The sequence below is a fragment of the Myotis yumanensis genome, unplaced genomic scaffold (assembly GCF_028538775.1).
Source record: "Myotis yumanensis isolate MYYU_CA2020_CCGP unplaced genomic scaffold, mMyoYum1.0.hap1 SCAF_4, whole genome shotgun sequence".
In the NCBI taxonomy this organism is placed as follows: Eukaryota; Metazoa; Chordata; class Mammalia; order Chiroptera; family Vespertilionidae; genus Myotis; species Myotis yumanensis.
The window spans coordinates 101,630,238-101,648,380 of NW_027223755.1; the positions used below are offsets into that span (position 1 = coordinate 101,630,238).

At 50.8% G+C, this 18,143-nt stretch overlaps 2 protein-coding genes and 1 long non-coding RNA gene across 7 annotated transcripts; 2 read left to right on the top strand and 1 right to left on the bottom strand.

Moving 5' to 3' along the window:
• The first annotated feature begins 68 nt into the window (after window positions 1-68).
• Window positions 69-2,701, top strand: BRICD5 (BRICHOS domain containing 5). 3 transcript variants are annotated; one of them, XM_070413240.1, is made up of 6 exons: window positions 69-1,023; window positions 1,185-1,307; window positions 1,518-1,673; window positions 1,756-1,857; window positions 2,120-2,273; window positions 2,373-2,697. In XM_070413240.1, exons 1-6 carry the CDS (start codon window positions 973-975, stop codon window positions 2,465-2,467), a joined length of 681 nt encoding a protein of 226 aa, XP_070269341.1. In that variant the 5' UTR covers window positions 69-972; the 3' UTR covers window positions 2,468-2,697. The 3 variants fall into 3 exon arrangements, with proteins under 3 accessions (XP_070269341.1, XP_070269339.1, XP_070269340.1); XM_070413238.1 differs by having other exon boundaries at window positions 2,120-2,701; XM_070413239.1 differs by lacking the exon at window positions 2,373-2,697 and having other exon boundaries at window positions 1,756-2,184.
• On the bottom strand, window positions 2,432-7,007 carry MLST8 (MTOR associated protein, LST8 homolog). 3 transcript variants are annotated; one of them, XM_070413234.1, is made up of 9 exons: window positions 6,826-7,007; window positions 5,823-5,997; window positions 5,596-5,647; window positions 5,349-5,511; window positions 4,815-4,890; window positions 4,580-4,732; window positions 3,471-3,595; window positions 3,141-3,304; window positions 2,432-3,007 (listed from the first exon to the last, which is right to left on the bottom strand). In XM_070413234.1, the coding sequence occupies exons 2-9, from the start codon at window positions 5,949-5,951 to the stop codon at window positions 2,889-2,891; spliced, it is 981 nt and encodes a 326-aa protein (XP_070269335.1). In that variant the 5' UTR covers window positions 5,952-5,997; window positions 6,826-7,007; the 3' UTR covers window positions 2,432-2,888. The 3 variants fall into 3 exon arrangements, with proteins under 3 accessions (XP_070269335.1, XP_070269338.1, XP_070269337.1); XM_070413237.1 differs by lacking the exon at window positions 6,826-7,007 and adding an exon at window positions 6,670-6,716; XM_070413236.1 differs by lacking the exon at window positions 6,826-7,007 and adding an exon at window positions 6,512-6,634.
• On the top strand, window positions 6,821-13,747 carry LOC139009171 (uncharacterized). Its single transcript, XR_011471283.1, has 3 exons — window positions 6,821-7,029; window positions 10,680-10,778; window positions 13,667-13,747. It is a non-coding gene; the product is annotated as an uncharacterized lncRNA (long non-coding RNA).
• Window positions 13,748-18,143: the final 4,396 nt, after the last annotated feature.

The following is an 18,143-nucleotide window of genomic DNA, read 5'->3' on the forward strand; positions in this document are numbered from 1 at the left end:
GACAGCAGCCTTCACACACAGGCTGCAGCTGTCTAGCCTTCATGTGGGTATTGGGCGGGAGGACTTAGTTGAAGGATCTTCATTTCCAGAGCTGGAAACAACCCCAGGTTCATAACAGGACAGGTTCTGAAGATCCAGGAAAATGAAGCACAAAGCAAAACCAGAGTAGGAAAGGGCTCCTGGTAAGGGCACCCATGTTGTGAAAGCTGCCTGGGGAGCCCTGCCTGTTGCAATCCAGTGTTAGGTGACTGGAAATGCAAGCTAGGAGCCAGGGCCATAGCATAGTTAGAGAAAGCTATGCTGGTCAGGGCAGAGGCTGGTGGACACAACGCTGACCTAACCGTCTCAGGGTGCAAGGGAGGTTCGAGTAGGCAACCTTTTCTGCAGCAGAGCTTCCTGGAAGCCATCCTGGTGTGAGGCACATTCTCTGGGATGCTACCCAACCCAAAATTGCAGGGGTTGGGAAGTGGCAGGGGTGCATGGGGAGGGAGGTAGGGTGGCAGTGCAGAATACCAAGCTTTCATAACATAGGCATTTATTGATGGTTTGCTGTGTGCCAGGCCTTGTGCCCAGCCCTAGGAGTCTGGAGGTAACCCAGGAGACTAGTAACAGGTCTCTTTAGGAAAAGTTAATCTGCCCCCAAGACAAAGCTGCTCTTGCCAGGCCTGGGCTGCCCTCCCTGCTATTCAGCAAGTCTTGATTTCCACAATGGCCATGCTCTCATGCCCTACCAGGTCTGTGCTCTCAGGTTAGTACAGGCCAGGTGTGAGGAGAGCCAGGCACGGTGACAAGCTCATCCCCCTCCCCGAGGTGGAGGGGAGAGGGCTGTCTTGGCTCAGGTAGCTGGGCTGGGGAGGAGGCAGGAGGGGAGGGGGCCAGGACGGCTGTTTGGCTTATCAGAGGCTCCTGAGGTTTTCCTGGCTGACTCCAAGGAGTGGCAGACAATCAGTGCATTGTCACCAGGGCTGCATCATGGAGCAGGGGAGCTGCTGTGCAGAGGATCCTAGGCCTGGGCCTATCAGGGTGAGTGCCTCCCATCACCCAGTGCCCTCTCCTGGGACAAAGACCCAGGGCATGCCCTGAGCAGGGGACAAGAGGGCAACACCCATCACCCACACCTCCTCAACCCCTATCTTCCCTGAGCCAGTCTGCTCCAAGCCCCACTGACTGCAGTGTGCCCTCAGGTGAAGACCAGACCCTGCCATGGGGGCTGGAGAGCCCTGGGCCTGCTGCTGCTGTTGCTGGCATTGGCCACTGCTGGGGCTGTAACTGGAGGGCTTTTTGGCTTTGCTCACAGCCCTCCCAAGGTGAGCCTCCTCAGGACCTGGGCAGGCATGCACACTAGGAAGGGGGAGGAAAGGCCAGCACATCCAGCCCTCCAATGAACCCAGGGCTTAGAACTGAGCTTACAGGGGGAGGACAAAGGAGTGGAGGGGTCAGAAGCCTTGAAGAAGGGCTGGGGAAAGAGGGTGAGGGCAGCCCTAGCCTGCCCAGCTGAGCTCCGGCTTCCCACCCAGCCACTGCTACAGATGCTCCGTCTGACCCTCCCGAGCCCCAGGGTGTACCAGTTCAACCAAACTGCCCAGGTGGACGTGGCCAGGAATGTGGCAACCATCAGGGTCACCCCGACTCAGAGTAACCACAGCTGGGCGGTGCTGTTCGATGGGCAGAGCGTGAGTTGACTGGTGGGGAGGAGGAGGGGGTCACTGCCTAAAGGTGTTCAGACGGACTTTCCTTACCTGCCTGTCTCCCCAGGGCTGTGTCTGTTACCGACCTGCAGAGCACCGGGTCTGCTTCCTCCACCCAATGGAGCCCAGAGATCGCAAGACCCTGCAGCTGCTGGTGAACACCTCAAAGGTGAGCAGCCTCCATACTCGCATGGTCAGGCTTTCCAGGCCAGGGGCCAGACAAAGGGTCCTGTGTACCGCCTGGGCCCGGGGTGGGCTGGGGCTCTGGTTTCAGGGGAACAGAAGCTCTATCTTCCCTTTGCTGAGACTGCTGACAAGAACTGAGGGCGTGGCTGGCACAGTGCTGGCATGTCCAGAGATTCATGGGCCCTGCCCAGCCAAAGGCAGTGCAAGTATCCCTGGCCCAAGGCCCACCAGAACCTTCTCTGCAGACCCAGGGGTCTAACAGCCCCAGCCAGGAGACCCACTATGCTCAGGAGCTGCTGGCCGTGCTTGGGAGCCATGAGGTGGACCCTGCCCAAGTGGGGGCTTCAGTCCGGCACTTTTGCTCAAAGATCCCCATTTACTGGGCCCGTCGAGCAGAGGGTGAGTCGGGGCAGCTATGGGGAGAGGCCTGGGCTCCCATGGACATCCTGGGAGAGGGAGAGGAACTCTTTTGGGGTTCATTAAGGCCCTTCCCCACAGGGCCCCGGAGGCAGCGGCTGATCTATCTATGCATCGACATCTGCTTCCCAAGCAACATCTGTGTGTCAGTCTGCTTTTATTACCTCCCAGACTGAACCCCCAGCCCCACCAGCCAGCCAGCTGGATGGCCCTGTCATCAGTACCATGGAAGGCAGCCACCAGCAGGGGCTAATAAACCCCTCCACCTGGCCGTGATGGTGTTTTCTGTGGTCTCGGGACATGTAATGGGTGGGGAGGTGGGAAAGCACTGGCTTGGGGGTGGGCAGCAGCCAGGCTGCTTGGGTCAGCCTCCTGAGCCCTGTCACATCCAGATAAGCAACCAGGGACTAAAAGAGCCCTCAGCAGACCAGCTTGGCCCATCTAGGCTGGCCAAGGGGGCCAGGGCAGTCAGTCAGGTCCAGCTAGCCTAAGCTGGTAGAGGCTAGCTCGAGGAAGGGTCCGCTCTGACATGGCAGCTGAACAATCACATCAGCCAGTGCTGCCTGGTGGCTGCCTGCAATCCCAGGGGGGCACAGGCTAGCCCAGCACACTGTCATTGAAGGCCAAGCAGACCACAGCTTTCTGGTGGCCGCCGTATTCTCTCTTGATCTCTCCCGTCTCCACACACCAAAGCCGGGCCAGGTTGTCAGAGGAAGCTGTGGGGAGGGAGGACATGGGTAGCAGCTCAGGATTCGGCCCCACACGGGAGGCTGGCTCCCAGGTAGCAGGGAAGCCGCAGCAAGCACCACTGGGCTAGCAAGGCAGGGAGGCAGGGTAGGTGGGACTCACCCGTGACAATGTACTGGGAGTCCCCAGAGAAGGCGCAGCCCCACATCCAGCCTCGGGATGACTCTCCGGGGTTGCTGCTCTTGATGCTTAGCTCCGTCATCAGGGAGAAGTTGGACGTCCTCCAAATCTTGCACGTCTGGTCAGCCGAGCAGGTGGCGAGGAGCCTAGGGGTGGGTATGAGCATGGTGGGTGTGTCATCAGCAGTCACTCCAACCTTGCATCCCCTTGCCATCCACCAAGCAGTCCCAGATCCATCAAGCCCCCAACCCAGACAGGTCCCTTCCTCCCATAGCCATGGAGAACTCCTGGTCCACCGGGCCCTGCACACACGTGGAATCTGGGCTGAAGCGGCATTGCAGGGCGTAGCGGGTGTGTGCTGGGATCTTGGTCTTGGGGATGAGCTGTGTCACCTCATCGCCAATGCCCCCCGTCAGATTCCAGACATAGCAGTTCCCCTGCGGGTAGGAGGAAAGTCATGAGGGGACCAGAACCTCCAGTCTGACACATGGGGATGGATGCCCTAACAGGTAGACCCAGATCCAGGGGCTGCCATCCAACACTGTGGCTGTGCACAGGGGGCCTGGGGGCCAGGGACATGTTGCAGGCATATCAAGTCCTGCCTGCAGAGAGCACCTGGAGGCCTGGCTCCAATCAAGGGCTACACCTGGTGGGCTGAGAGCAAGAGGCTATATCTAGCCTTCCTGATGCTGCTGGCCAACCAGAATGTGAAGAATGACATGGGCCGTGGTTAGCATGGGTCAATGGTTAGAGCATTGGCCTGCATCCTGAAAGGTCACAGGTTCAACTCTGGTTCAAGGGCACACACCTAGGTTGCAGGTCTGATCCCTGCCCCCAGTCAGGGTGAGTGTGGGAGGCAACCAACTAATGTGTCTCTGTCACATCATGTTTCTCTCTCCTCTTCCCTCCAGTCCCTCCCCCCACCCCATCCTCCCTGCCTTCTACTTTCTAAAATCAATGGAAAAAATATCCTCATTCCTTGGGTGAGGATTAAAAAAAAAAATGAGATGAGAGGAGGGTACCCACAGTATCGTGAGGCCCTGATAAGGAGCCAGCGTCATCATGGGATTTGTGCAGGGAACAATGGGATCAGGCTGGTTCTACGGAAGAATGCCCTGGTGGCAGAAAGAGAATGGATTGGGGTGAGGGGGGTCAGAGGGAGGCCACAGAGAAGGGGAGGCAAGGGAAACTTGGACCAGGAAATGGGGTAAGTGGGAGAGTAGGAGATTCAGGAGATGGAAACTGATGGGGCTACAGCAGGAAACGAGAGGTGGCTTCTTGACTTTGGTGACCGGGTTGGAACTGGAGGACAGGAGGGGAAAGCAGAACTGTAGGGTAAGGGAGACACCTGCAGGGAATAAAGGAGATAAGGGGCTGGGTGCTGAGTTGGTCTCCCCCACTGCACCCGCCCCAGGACTCACAGTGCTGTTTACTGCTGCCATGTAGCTGGCATCTGGATCAATGTGGGCAGATGTGATGGAGACCTCAGGCTCAGGGATCAGCTGCTCATTGTGGTCAGTTTTTAAGTCCCAGATGTGGATAGCGCCGCTCTGGTCACCCACAATGAGTTCTGCCTGGGGTGCAAGGGAGGTGAGATAAGGCAGCACCCCTGCCCCCCAAAGCCCCAGGGTGCCCAGACCTGTGCATACCCCTCACCTGGTTGGGGTGCAGGCACACACAGTTAATGGGTGCATTCACCTGGAAGATCCGCTGACACTGCAGGTTGCGGGACCTTTGGGGTGGGAGACAAATACTGTAGGAGATGCTGTTGGTGCCCCACCCAGATGCCCTTTCCCTGCCATTTATCCTGGCCCTCTGCTGATAGGAGCTACCCCACAGGAAATACTCAGGAGGCTCACACTCCCCAGGGGCAGTCTGAAGCCAATGATCGACTCAGAAGGGACATAAAGGCCAGTCCCCTGCCTCAAGGCAGGACTTGCTCTTTGATGCAATTTATTCTCCAGAGTTCCCTGTGGGATCAGACTGAGACTGGACTCATCTTTGTGTGGCTTTCTCTTCTCTAACCTGCTTTCCTCATTGCTCTCAGTAAATCACCCACATAGCAAACCCTGTCTCGGCTTCTGCTGAGAGGGAACCCGACCTAAGTCACTCTCCAGTTTGACCCTCATTCCCATACACCCAGAACCCCTACGCATCCAGGCAGCGGGCCCTCCTGCCTGGCATCCACACCTGAGGTCCCAGATCCGGGCAGTGCAGTCCTCCCCACCCGTGTACATCCAGCGGCCGTCCTCATGGAAGCCCACAGACGCGATGTTCTTATTGACCCCGTCATAGCTGATGATGGGATTGGGGTTATTGGAGTTGAGATCATACATGCGGATGTGCTGGTAACCTGTGGGCATAGACCAAACTGAGGTTTGGCTGTGCCTAGATCAAACCACCAAGAGGTTAGGGGTCAGGTTGAGGGTACAGGTACCTGCAGCAGCAATCATACTGCGGTCAGGCGTGATTTCCAGTGCATTCACCTGCTATGTATGCTAAGGATGATGACCAGCAGAGCCCTGGAGTCAGGAGCCCTCAAGGCCTCCACCATCTGGCTCAGCTGCTGCTGTATTCTCCCCACCCCAGGCCTTTGCCCAGGCTGCTATCCCCACCAGGAGTCCTGTCCAGCACCACCCTCCCCACCTTCCCAGCAGAGGATACAGAGTCCTGGTGCTGCACCGTGCGAGTGCAGATCCCGCTGTGGGCCTGCCAAAACCGCACGGTGTGGTCATAGCCCGCAGTAGCCAAGATGACTGGGTCACTGCCCACAGTGCCTGGGGATGTGTTCATGTTGTGGCTGCTTGGAAGACTCAGCAGGGATCACAGGTCAGAGGATCTGGAAAATAGAAAGGTGAGTATAACCCTGTATGTCCTAAACCAGCGATTTCCAATCTTTTACAGCTTATGACACACATAAACTAAAATACTAAAATTCTGCGGCACACCAAAAAATATTTTTGCTGATCTGACACACACAAAAAAAGTTATAATTCTGATTCATTCACACTGAAGGTCTATTGTTGTGTTGGCTGTTGTCATTTTTAAATTTGACAATCTAAGGAAAAAGAGGTCAGTGCCCCGGACTAAATGGGAATTGCATGTTTTAAAAATTCTTGCCCTAACCGGTTTGGCTCAGTGGATAGAGCGTCAGCCTTCGGACTCAAGGGTCCCGGGTTCGATTCTGGTCAAGGGCATGTACCTTGGTTACAGGCACATCCCCAATAGGGGGTATGCAGGAGGCAGCTGATCAATGTTTCTCTCTCATTGATGTTTCTAGATCTCTGTCCCTCACCCTTCCTCTCTGTAGAAAATCAATAAAATATATTTTTTAAAAAATTCTTGCGGCACACCGGTTGAAAATCGCTGTCCTAAACAGATTATAGGTCCACTCGGAGAGATATAGACATCATTCCCATTTTAGAGATGGAGAAACTGAGGCACAGAGAGGTTTAGGGACACGCCCGGCAACCGGCAGCCTCCCAGCTCTACGGAGCGTTCCCGTGCTGACCCCACAGACGCGCCGCGGACACCGCCACCCGCAGGGGGCAGTTCGCCCGACGCCACTCTGCCGCAAGGATGGGTGGCGCGTGCGCAAGGCAGCAGGAGGGCCGACGGGAAAGCCGAGTGCTGCGACTGCGCATGCGTAGCAGGCCAGCGGCTAGACCTGATGAGAGGGCCCTCGGTGGCGGGGTCCTGGCGCTCCCTGGTTCTCTGCCGGCCGGCCGGGCTCCGTCCCACTGGGCCAGCTTCCTCCGGGCGCGCTCTCCGGGCCACACAGTAGCTGCTTTCTAGCCCTCGTGCCGCGACCTCAATCCCGTACAGGCGCCTCGGCGCTCCGCCGCAGTCCAGGACGGCGAGTGGAGCAGGAGTGAGTCGATAGAGCCTGAGGCCGAGCGTAGAGTTATCGATGGGCCGCTAGGGCGACACCACGGCCGTGCGGGGGGGGGTGGGACGAGACCAAAGTTCTGCTGCTGCGGAGCCAGTCCCTCCCTGGGAGAACCAGCGGAGGTCTTGGTGCTGGCTGGCGGCGAGGGGTAGGTGGACGAAGTAGTGGCCTCAGCCTTCTCCTCACTCGAGCACCCCACCCTTGTGGCACTCGTTTTCCGTGCTCGGGCCCCGAGGCCGGGTCGCGCAGTCCCTTCCACCTCCTACTCGCCTTGCCGGGGTAGGATTCCCAGGTAAATTACGGGGCGCTTAGTGACATGTGAATTTCAGATGAGCAGCAATAACTTTAAAAAAAAAGTCCCAAATATTGCATGAGATAAACTAAAAAGTTATTCGCTGCTTACGTGAAATTCAGATGTAACTAGGCGTCCTGTAGTTTTATTTGCTAAATCTGGCAACCCTAGTCCGGGCACTTACAGGGCTTTGTAGCTCCATCCTCCATTCCCCTAACTCAGCCCAGTGATCCTTCCAAAACTGGGTCCCTCATACTTTTATTTTCCATCCTCCCCCCCCAACACACACACACACTCCAGGCACGTGGTCTCACCCCTTTTCACAGAAAAACAGCCCTTAAGACAGGCTCTCCCACTGTTTGTGCCCACCAGGTTCAAAACGCAGCCGCACCTCCACCCCCTTCCTTATCTGGCCCTTGTACCAAGGCCGCATCCTCCAGCCCATCCACCCAGGCCCTGGGTCCCAAGAACCTTCCTTCCCGTACCTTCCCCACCTCCCCTTCTTCCTTCTCCCCAGACTTTAACCTCCATAAAACAACCCAAAACTCTACTTCCAAACAGCACTCTCTCCTTCAAAGAGCTGTCTTCACTGCCTTGCTGGTTCCACATTCTCGCTTCCCACTCCTCCTGCTGTCAGGACTTTTATTCCCAGCAATCCAGTTAAAATGTCACAAGGTCACTGCCCTTCTCATGCTGCCAAACCCAGTGGATACTTTTCTTTCTGGATCTTGACACGTTTGCACAGTAGTTGACAGCACGGCTCCCGAAAAGCTCCTGTTGCCTAGCTTCTTGTCCAGACACTCAGTCTCTTTCTGTCCCTAAGGCTGGTGCCCTCCAGAGTTCTTGTCTCTGCACACCACCCTGTCCCTGGGGTCTCCAGGGCTTCTAATACCACCATCCCTCCTCCCGGGTCTCCAGCTCAGGCCTAGCACCCCGTGAGACACTGTCCCTGAAGGCCCCACAGACATCTCTACTTTTCACAGCCAAGACAATTCACTATGGACCGACTCTGTGTGCAGTGGCTACCTGGGTGTTACAACTAGTTATGATCCAGGTGCATCCACTACCCACCCTCCCATAACCTTCTCCTGGCCTGCCTTCCCACACCACCCGGGCCCCCCTTCAAGCTATCCTACACATTGCAAAACCGTCTCTTAAAAACCCAAGTCTGGGCCCTGTTAAAAGCCTTCAGGAATTTCCTGTCACCCTCCAGACTCCTGGGTCTGGCCTCTACAGACCCCGCAGCTTTCTCCCTCTCTCCGCTCCATAAGCCACTTGCTCTGTGCTCCATCTGGCCAGAGCAGATGGTTTGCCACCGCACACTCCCTCTGAACCTTTCCCCACACCTAGGATGCTTTCCCCTCCACCTCTTTACCTATTGAACTCCTGGTTTTCAGCACCTTTCATAGCATTTTGAGGGCTTATTCTGTGTGAGGCATTATGCTGTTTTTGTTTTAATTGAGGTGAGATTCACATAATATGAAATTAACTTTTTTCAAAATTTGTGACATTTAGTACATTAAAAAGGTGTGCAACTACTACTGTCTAGTTCCAGAACATTTTCATCACCCCAAAAGAAAACCCCATATCCATTATGCAATCACTCATCATTCCCCACCCCCACCCCTCTCAACTCCCCCAGCTCTTGGCAACCACCAATCAATCTACTTTCTGTCTCTAAGGACTTGCCTATTCTGGATATTTCTTTTTTATTTTTAAATTTTTCATTTCCATTTCTCTGCCTCTCCCCTTTAAGCATCAGCTTGTTCCCAGTGTGTCTGTGTTTTGTTTATTCATTTGTTTTGTTTTTAGGTTCATCATGTAAGTGAAATCATAGGGTATTTATCTTTCTTTGTCTGATTTATTTCACTTAGCATAATGCCCTCTACGTCCAACCATGTTATTACAAATGGCAAGATCTCATAATTTTTATGGCTGAGTAATATTCTATTATGTATATATACCATATCTTCATTATCCATTTCTCTATTGTTGGACATCTATGTTACTATGTTACTTCCATACGTTGTCTATTACTAGTAATGCTGCAGTGAACATAGGGGTGCATGTATCTTTCAAATTAGTGTTTTTGTTTTCTTCAGATAAATACCCAGAAGTGGATTTGCTGGGTTGTATGGCACCTCTATTTTTAATTTTTTGAGGGATCTCCATACTGTTTTCCATAGTGGCTGTACTAGTTTACAGTCCCATCAACAGTATATGTGTGTTCCCTTTTCTCCATATGCTCACCAACATTTGTTGTTTATTGATGATAGCCATTGTGATAGGTGTGAGGCGATACCTCATTGTGGTTTTGATTTTAATTTCCCTGATCATTAGTGATGTTGAGCTTCTTTTCATATATCTGTTGGCCATCTTTATGTTCTGTTTGGGAGAAATGTTTATTCAGGTCCTCTGCCCATTTTTTAAAAATATATTTTATTGATTTTTTACAGAGAGGAAGGGAGAGAGACAGAGAATCAGAAACATCGATGAGAGAGAAACACCGACCAGCCGCCCCCTGCACATCTCCCACTGGGGATGTGCCCACAACCCAGGCACATGCCCCCGATCGGAATCGAACCAGGGACCCTTCAGTCCGCAGGCCGACGCTCCATCCACTGAGCCAAACCGGCTTTGGCTCCTCTGCCCATTTTTAAAAATTTTTATTTTTCTATTAAAGTTGACATTCAATATTATTTTGTACTAGAGGCCCGATGCATGAAATTCATGCACTGGGGGAGGGGGGTGTCCCTCAGCCCGGCCTGCACCCTCTTGCAGTCCGAGACCCCTTGCTCCTTACCACCTGCTCGCTGCTCCTGACCGCTGGGCTCGCTGCTTCTTAGTGCTGCTGTGGAGGCGGGAGAGGCTCTCGCCACTGCCACTGCGCTCGCCAGCCATGAGCCCAGCTTCTGGCTGAGCGGCACTCCCCCCTGTGGGAGCACACTGACCACCAGGGGGGAGCTCCTGCGTTGAGCGTCTGCCCCCTGGTGGTCAGTGCACATCATAGTGACTGGTTGTTCTGTCCATTCCACCAGAACGGTCGCTTAGGCTTTTATTATATAGATTAGTTTCAGGTGTACAGCATAGTGGTTAAACAATCATATACTTCATAAAGTGATCACCCCAATATTTCAAGTACCCACCTGGTACCATACATAGCTATTACAATATTATTGACTATATTACATATGCTGTACTTTTATATCCCTGTGACTATTTTGTAACTACCAATTTGTACTTCATTTTTGTTGCTTTTGTTGTTGTTGATTTTATTGTTGTTTTTGTTGTTGTTCTTAATCCTCACCTGAGGATATTTTTCCATTGACTCTTTTTTTAGAGAGAGTGGAAGGGATGGGGAGAGACAGAGAGAAAAACATCGATTGATTCCCTCCTGCACGCACCCTGATAAGGGCGAGGGATTGAGCCTGCAACCAAGGTATGTGCCCTTGCTGGAACTGAACCTGGGAGACTTCAGTCTGAGGGCCCACACTCTACCCACTGAACCAACTGACTAGGGCCCAATTTGTACTTTTTAATCCTTTTACTTTTTTCGCCCACCTCTGCCCATTTTTTAAATTGGATTTTTTTGGTGTTGTATGAGTGCCTTATATATTTTAGATATTAACCTTTTGTGAGATGTATCATTTGTGAATATCTTCTGCCATTCAGTAGGTTATCTTTTCATTTTGTTGATGGTTTCCTTCACTGTGCAAAAACTTTTTAGTGTGATGTAATCCCTTTTTTCTCTGTTTTCCCCTTGTTTGAAGAGACACATCCAAAAAGATACTGCTAAGAGTGATGTCCAGCCCAGCCGGTGTGGCTGGGTGGTTGAGCGTCGACATATGAACCAGGAGGTCAAGATTCGATTCCCGGTCAGGGCACACTCCTGGGTTGTGGGGTTGATCCCCATTAGAGGGCATGCAGGAGGCAGCCGGTCAATGATTCTCATCATTGATGTTTCTATTTCTCTCTCTCCCTTTCTCTCTGAAATCAATAAAAATATATATATATTTTTAAAAAGAGTGATGTTCAAGAGATTACTGCCAGTGTTTCCTTCTAGGGCAGTGGTTCTCAACCTTGGCTGCACATTAGAACCACCTGGGAATCTTTTTAAAATCCTGATTTCTGGGCCTCATCCTCCGGAAATTCTGTTTTTTTGTTACTAATGTTGTGGCCCCACCCCATAACAAAGAAACAGAATTTCCGGAGGATAAGGCCCAGAAATCAGGATTTTAAAAAGACTCCCAGGTGATTCTAATGTGCAGCCAAGGCTGAGAACCACTGTTCTAGGAGATTTTGGCTTCAGGTCTTACATTTAAGTCTTTAATCCATTTTGAGTTTATTTTATACTAGAGGCCCAGTGCACGAATTTGTGCATGGGTGGGGTCCCTTGGCCTCGCTGGCGATTGGGGCCGGAGTTGTCTCGCCCAGTCCCTATTGGGGCGATCAGGGCTGGCCAGCTGGGGGAAGGACTGCAGGAGGTTGATTGGCTGGCCCCCTTGGTCGGAGCTGATGGGGGGGCCAGCCGGCTGGGGGAAGGGACTTCGGGATGTTGGCCGGCCACCCAAGAAGAGGGACCGCAGGAGGTTGGCTGGCTGTGGGAGATTGGCTGTGGGAGCACACAGACCCCCAGGGGACAGCTCCTGCGTTGAGCATCTGCCCCCTGGTGGTCAGTGTGCATCATAGCAACTGGTTGACTGGTTCGGTCGCTTAGGCTTTTATAAATATATAGATAGATATAGATAGATAGATTAGATAAGGTGTAAGAAAGTAGTCCAGTTTCTTTTTTTTTTTTTTTTTTTTTTGCATGTATCTGGAAGGCAGCTATGCTCACCACTATACCACCAACACATGCATGTATCTGTACAGTTTTCTCAACGCTACTTATTGAAAAGACTGTCTTTACTGCGTTGAATATCCTTGCTTTCTTTGTCGTAGATTAATTGACCATATAAGAGAAGATTTATTTTGGGGATCTCTATTCTATTGATCTGTATATTTGTTTTCATGCTAGTATCACACTGTTTTGATTATTGTAACTTTGTAGTATAGTTTGAAATCAGGGAGTGTGATTGCTTCCACTTTGTTTTTCCCCAAGATTTCTTTGCCTATTCTGGGCCTTTTGTGGTTCCATGTAACTTTTAGAATGAGTTATTCTAATTCTGAGAAAAATGCCATTGGTATTTTAATAGGGATTGCATTGAATCTGTATCATCTGTATATTGCTTTAGATAGTGAGGACATTTTAACAATCAATCCTTTCAATTCATGAGCTAGGTATAGCTTTCCATTTATTTGTATCTTCTTCAATGCCTTTTTAAAAAATATATATATTTTATTGATTTTTTTACAGAGAGGAAGGGAGAGGGATAGAGAGTTAGAAACATCGATGAGAGAGAAACATCCATCAGCTGCCTCCTGCACATCTCCTACTGGGGATGTTGCCTGCAGCCAATGTTGCCCTTGACCGGAATCGAACCTGGGACCTTTCAGTCCGCAGGCCGATGCTCTATCCACTGAGCCAAACTGGTTAGGGCTTCAATGCCTTTTTTTAATGTCTTAATAGTTTTCAGAGTACATGTCTTTCACCTCCTGGCTTAAGTTTATTCCTAGGTATTTTATACTTTTTGATGCAGTTGTAAATGGAATTGTTTTCTTTTTCTGATCACTCATTATTGGTGTATAGAAATGTGACAGATTTCTACATATCGATTATCCTACAACTTTACTGAATTTATTTATTCTAATAGTTTTTTTGGGGAGTCTTTAGGGTTTTATATATACAGTGGGGCCTTGACTTACGAGTTTAATTCGTTCTGAGATTGAGCTCGTTAAGGAGCTCGTTAACTCAAATTACTCTATCAACTCAATGCAAAAAATCGGCCGAGAGACAGCTGGTATCTCAAAAAACTTGTTAGTCGGGACACTCCTAAGTCAAGGCCCCACTGTATCACGTCATGTTATCTACAAATAACAAGAGTTTTATTTCTTCCTTTCCATTTTGAATGCCTTTTCTCTAATTGCTGTGGCTATGGCGCCAATACTATGTTGAATAGAAGTGGTAATAATGGACATCTTTGCCTTGTTTCTGATCTTACAGGAAAAGCTTTCAGTTTTTCACCAGTAAGTATGATATTAGCTGTGGGCTTATCATATATAGCCTTTATTATGTTGAGATATGTTTCTTCTATAACCACTCTGTTGACTTTTTATCATAAAGGGATGTTTAATTATGTGAAATGCTTTTTCTGAATCTATTGAGATGATATATGATTTTTATCCTTAATTTTGTTAATGCGATGTATCACATTGATTGATTTACAGATATTGAACCATCCTTGCATCCCTGGAATGAATCCCACTATGTCATGGTGTGTAATCCTTTTAATGTATTGTTGAATCCAGTTTGCTAGTATTTTGTTGAAAATTTTTGTATCTGTGTTCATCAAGAATATTGGCTTGTATGGATATTTCATATAAATGGAATTACATAATATATGGCTTTTTGTGTCTGGCTTCTTTCATGTTCTCAAGTTTCATCCAGTTATTAACAAGTATTAGTACTTCTTTCCTTTTTTAAAAAAAACTTTTTTGTATTGATTTTAGAGAGGAAGGGAGAGAGAGACAGACAGACAGACAGACACCCATGATGAGAGAGAATTATTGATCAGTTGCCTTCTGCACACCCCACACTGGGGATTGAGCCTGCATGTGCTCTGACCGGGAATCGAACCATGACCTCCTGGTTCATAGGTTGATGCTCAACCACTGAGCCACGCTGCCTGGGCAGTACTTTTTTCCTTTTTATTACACAATGGAAAATTACTTGTACGAAATGCAGCGGGCTGCCCAGAGAGTAGTCACCTTAGCCAGAAGCGGGGAGACCAGGGGAGGGCTGAGCCCAGCAGGATGGGTTCTATCGTGTTCTAGCTGTGTGCCCTTAGACACATGACTCTACATCTCTGAGCCTCAGTATTCTTGTTTCCAAAATGGGGTGGTTTCTCCTTGGCAGAGCCAAGTAATTTTCCATTGTGTAGCTAGACCACATTTTATTTATTCATTCAACTTAATTTGTTTCTACTTTTTGGTTATTTTGAATGATGCTGCTATGAAAATTCCTGTACAAGTATCTTTTTAAAAATGTATTTTTATTTATTTCAGAGAGGAAGGGGGAGAGAGAGAGAGAGGAGAGAGAGAGAGAAACATCAATGATGAGAGAGGATCATTGATCGGCTGCCTCCTGCACGCCCCACACTGGGGATCGAGCCCGCAACCCGGGCATGTGCCCTGACTGGGAATGGAACCATGACCTCTTGGTTCATAGGTTGACACTCAACCACTGAGCCACACAGCCAGGCTATACAGTATCTTTTTGAGTACATGTTTTCATTTCTCACATACCTAGGAGTAGAATTGCTGGGTCACATGGTGACTCTGTTTAACTTTTTGAAGAACCACCAAACCGTGCTGAGCATTTTAACCACATTATGCATCAGGTTGTCACAACGGCTCTGCCAAGGAGAAACCACCCCATTTTGGAAACAAGAATACTGAGGCTCAGAGATGTAGAGTCATGTGTCTAAGGGCACACAGCTAGAACACGATAGAACCCATCCTGCTGGGCTCAGCCCTCCCCTGGTCTCCCCGCTTCTGGCTAAGGTGACTACTCTCTGGGCAGCCCGCTGCATTTCGTACATCCTCCCCATTTTCCTCTGTAAGTACAGAAGCTATCCTCCTCCTGCAGGGCAGCTGCACCAGGCTCAGAGGCAGCTCTGGGAGTGGCAGATGAATATGCAGGCCCCAAAGGCTGAAAACGGAAGAGTGCTATGAGCCCCAACATTTGAAGGATATCCCGAGCAAAGCGGCAAAGGAACCTGAAAGCAGGACAGAGGGAAGGGGCTGAGGGAAGGTTGGAAGCCTTGGCCGGGTGCCTATGGCGTTCCACTTTGGGCTCAGGAGACAGGCTCCGAGCTATTTGCTTTTGTGTGGGGGCTCTGGGTGGAGTGTGGCAGCTGCACGTGCTCTATGCCTCGGGGTAACTGGCAGACCAGGCCATTCTCCATGCCCAGCCCGAGCAGCTCCAGCATTTCTGCTGGACATAAGATGTGAATCCCTCTTATGTATCAAGTATCTAGAATGATAGAAACCATGGCAGCTAACATATACTGCATGCATGCTCCTAGCAGCCCATGGGGAGAGTACATTCATCATGTCATCCCCGTTTTATATATAAGGAGCAGGGTACTAGGGCTCTGGGGGGTGGAGAAGGGCCCTAGGGAGTGCCCGAGCAGGCATATAACTGGTGGGCAGAAGCAAGGGCTGGACCTGCCGCTGGAGGCTGTTGTGCAGTGGGAAGGGGGCCAGCCCAGGCTGCAGTGAAGTGGCCGCCAGCTCTGCTCCAGGCTGAGCCTCAGCAATTCTGCTGGCTCAGCAGCCCCTCCTCCCAGGGATGAGATTGGAGGCTGGCTTCCTGGAGGGCTGCCCAAGTCCCACACTTCTGCATCCTAATCCCTCCGCTGGATCAGCTGGTCTGCGCTGTGGCCCCCGTCCCCGGGGTTGGGGGATTCCAGGAAAATACACATTTCTGTTTTCCTATGGCTCTTCCCATCAGCCCTGGGCTACAGGCGGACCTACTGGCCCATTTTACAGATGAGGCAGCTGAGCATCAGGAGCTTGTACAAGGAGCTAGCCAGCCGTAGATCCAGGACTTCCTGGCCCTTCCTAGGGCATTAGCCTCACTGAGCAGGTTGAAGCTAGGAGAATCTAGACAGCCCTCTTCCCAGGTCTGTCCTCCGGAAGGTGGACTGCACAGCAAGGTGCCCACCCCGAGGTGTGAGGTGTGACTAAGGGTATAGATGGACCTGGAGCCGGGCAAAGAACAGAAGTGCAGCAGCTGCAGGCAGGGGCCAGCTCATTCCCCAGAGGAATCAGAATTCTAAATTGGAATTTGGCCTTGCAGGTCATGATGAAGGTCTATTTGTCAAAGTGGGATGATAGGACATATTTTATTTAACAGGTTATTAGCACGATTTATAACATTGAAATATTTAGACATTTACTGTGTGGGCGTCTGTTTGTACTCTGGCCCCAGGCCCTGCAAATGTTAGGCTCAGGCCAGAGTGGTTTACCTTACTATATAGAAATAATAGTAAGGATGATTGCTATCTTTTTACTTTTTTGTAGTGTTTCCTGTGTGCTACACTGATAGGGTCTGCAGTGACAAAAATGAATAAAATCCAGTTGTTTCTCAGATAGCCCAGGTAGGGAAACACAAGAATATCACAATATTCACAGCAGCTATTTGTTGAGCACTTAATAATTTCTGCTGCAAAGTGCTTTATTGATTGCATCATAATGTATCCTCAAATAACCTAAAGGGGATATCATTCCTTTTTTTAAAAAATTGATTTTTAGAGAGAGGAAGGGAGAGGGAGAAAGAAACATTGATGTGACAGCGAAACATCAATTGGTTGTCTCCTGCAAGTCCCCTACTGGGAATCGAGCCCACAACTCAGGCATGTGTCCTGACTGGGAATCAAACCGGAGACCCTTCAGGGCACGGAACGATGCCCAACCAACTAAGCCACACCAGCCAGGGTGGGAATATCATTCTTACCACATTTTATGGCGGGGAAGCTAAGACTTGGAAAGACAGAGTGACAAAAAAACAAACCCAAAACAGTAAGAGGCAGAACTGGGACAGTGCAGCTGAGACTAATGTGGGTTCTAAGCAAAAACTCATGGCCTCGAGACTCTGGGACTGTAGGTGAGTCGCTTGGCTTCTCTGAGCTTCAGTTTCTTCATCTGTAAAATGGGCACAAGCTCATCTCTGAAGTGACTAGCACCTGACTCAGCAGGTGCCTAGGAATTGGTCACCATAAAGGATGGGAGACAGGGCCCTTGCATTTAGCGACCCCTCTGACAGATCCAGACTTGCTCCCTAAACTTCATGGGAGACCCCATTGGAGAAGGGAAATGACCAGCTGCTGGTCACCTTCTTTCTGGAGGTGCTTGATGGTCTGGGCTATAGGAAGAGGGGCATCAGGCCATTATATGTGCAAACTCTCACCAAACAGCCTTGCCCCATGGGGTAATAATCCTCCCCTCCCTGCAAATGAGGAAACAGCCTGAGCCTGGAGACAGACTTCAAGCCTGTTTTCTCCGGAATGCTGCAGCCATTACAAGGTGAGGGACTGAGGCTCAGGAGGTCAGAAGGGTGAGACCTGTGTGAGTGTGTGTGTGTGTGTGTGTGTGTGTGTGTGTGTGTGATGTGGGGGTGTCAGCATCTGTCAAGCAGCCCCTGTCTGGAGGGTACACAGGCTTTGTGGGGGCTCAGATTGGTGCTGGACAGGCCTGTGACCCTGTTGGTGCTGGAGATGGGGGATTGGGGACCCCTTGGCAATAGCTGGTGGGCAGAAGCAAGGGCTGGACCTGCCGCTGGAGGCCCAGTTTGGGGTGCTTCACTGGGGTTGGGGTTCAGATGGAGTCTTGGGAGGGAGGAGCTATTGCCCAGTGTTGTTTGTGGAGCCAGAGAATTCAAGGGAAGAAGGTGTAGGGTGCAGGGCGGAGCGGGGGTGGGTGGTGCAGGTTCCCTGACACTGAATTCATTATTGGGAGATTCCTCTTCACAATCCCTCGACACCTCCCACGGGAACCACGGGCCAGAAATGTTTGACAGCCTCTGGCGCGCCGACTCCCATGGCACAGCTGGTGCTCTGGTCTCTCCGTGCCTGGGTCTGTGCCCGGGTACCCGCCCGCCCACTGCCACCGAGTTACTCCCCCGCTTGGGTCCCGCAGCCTC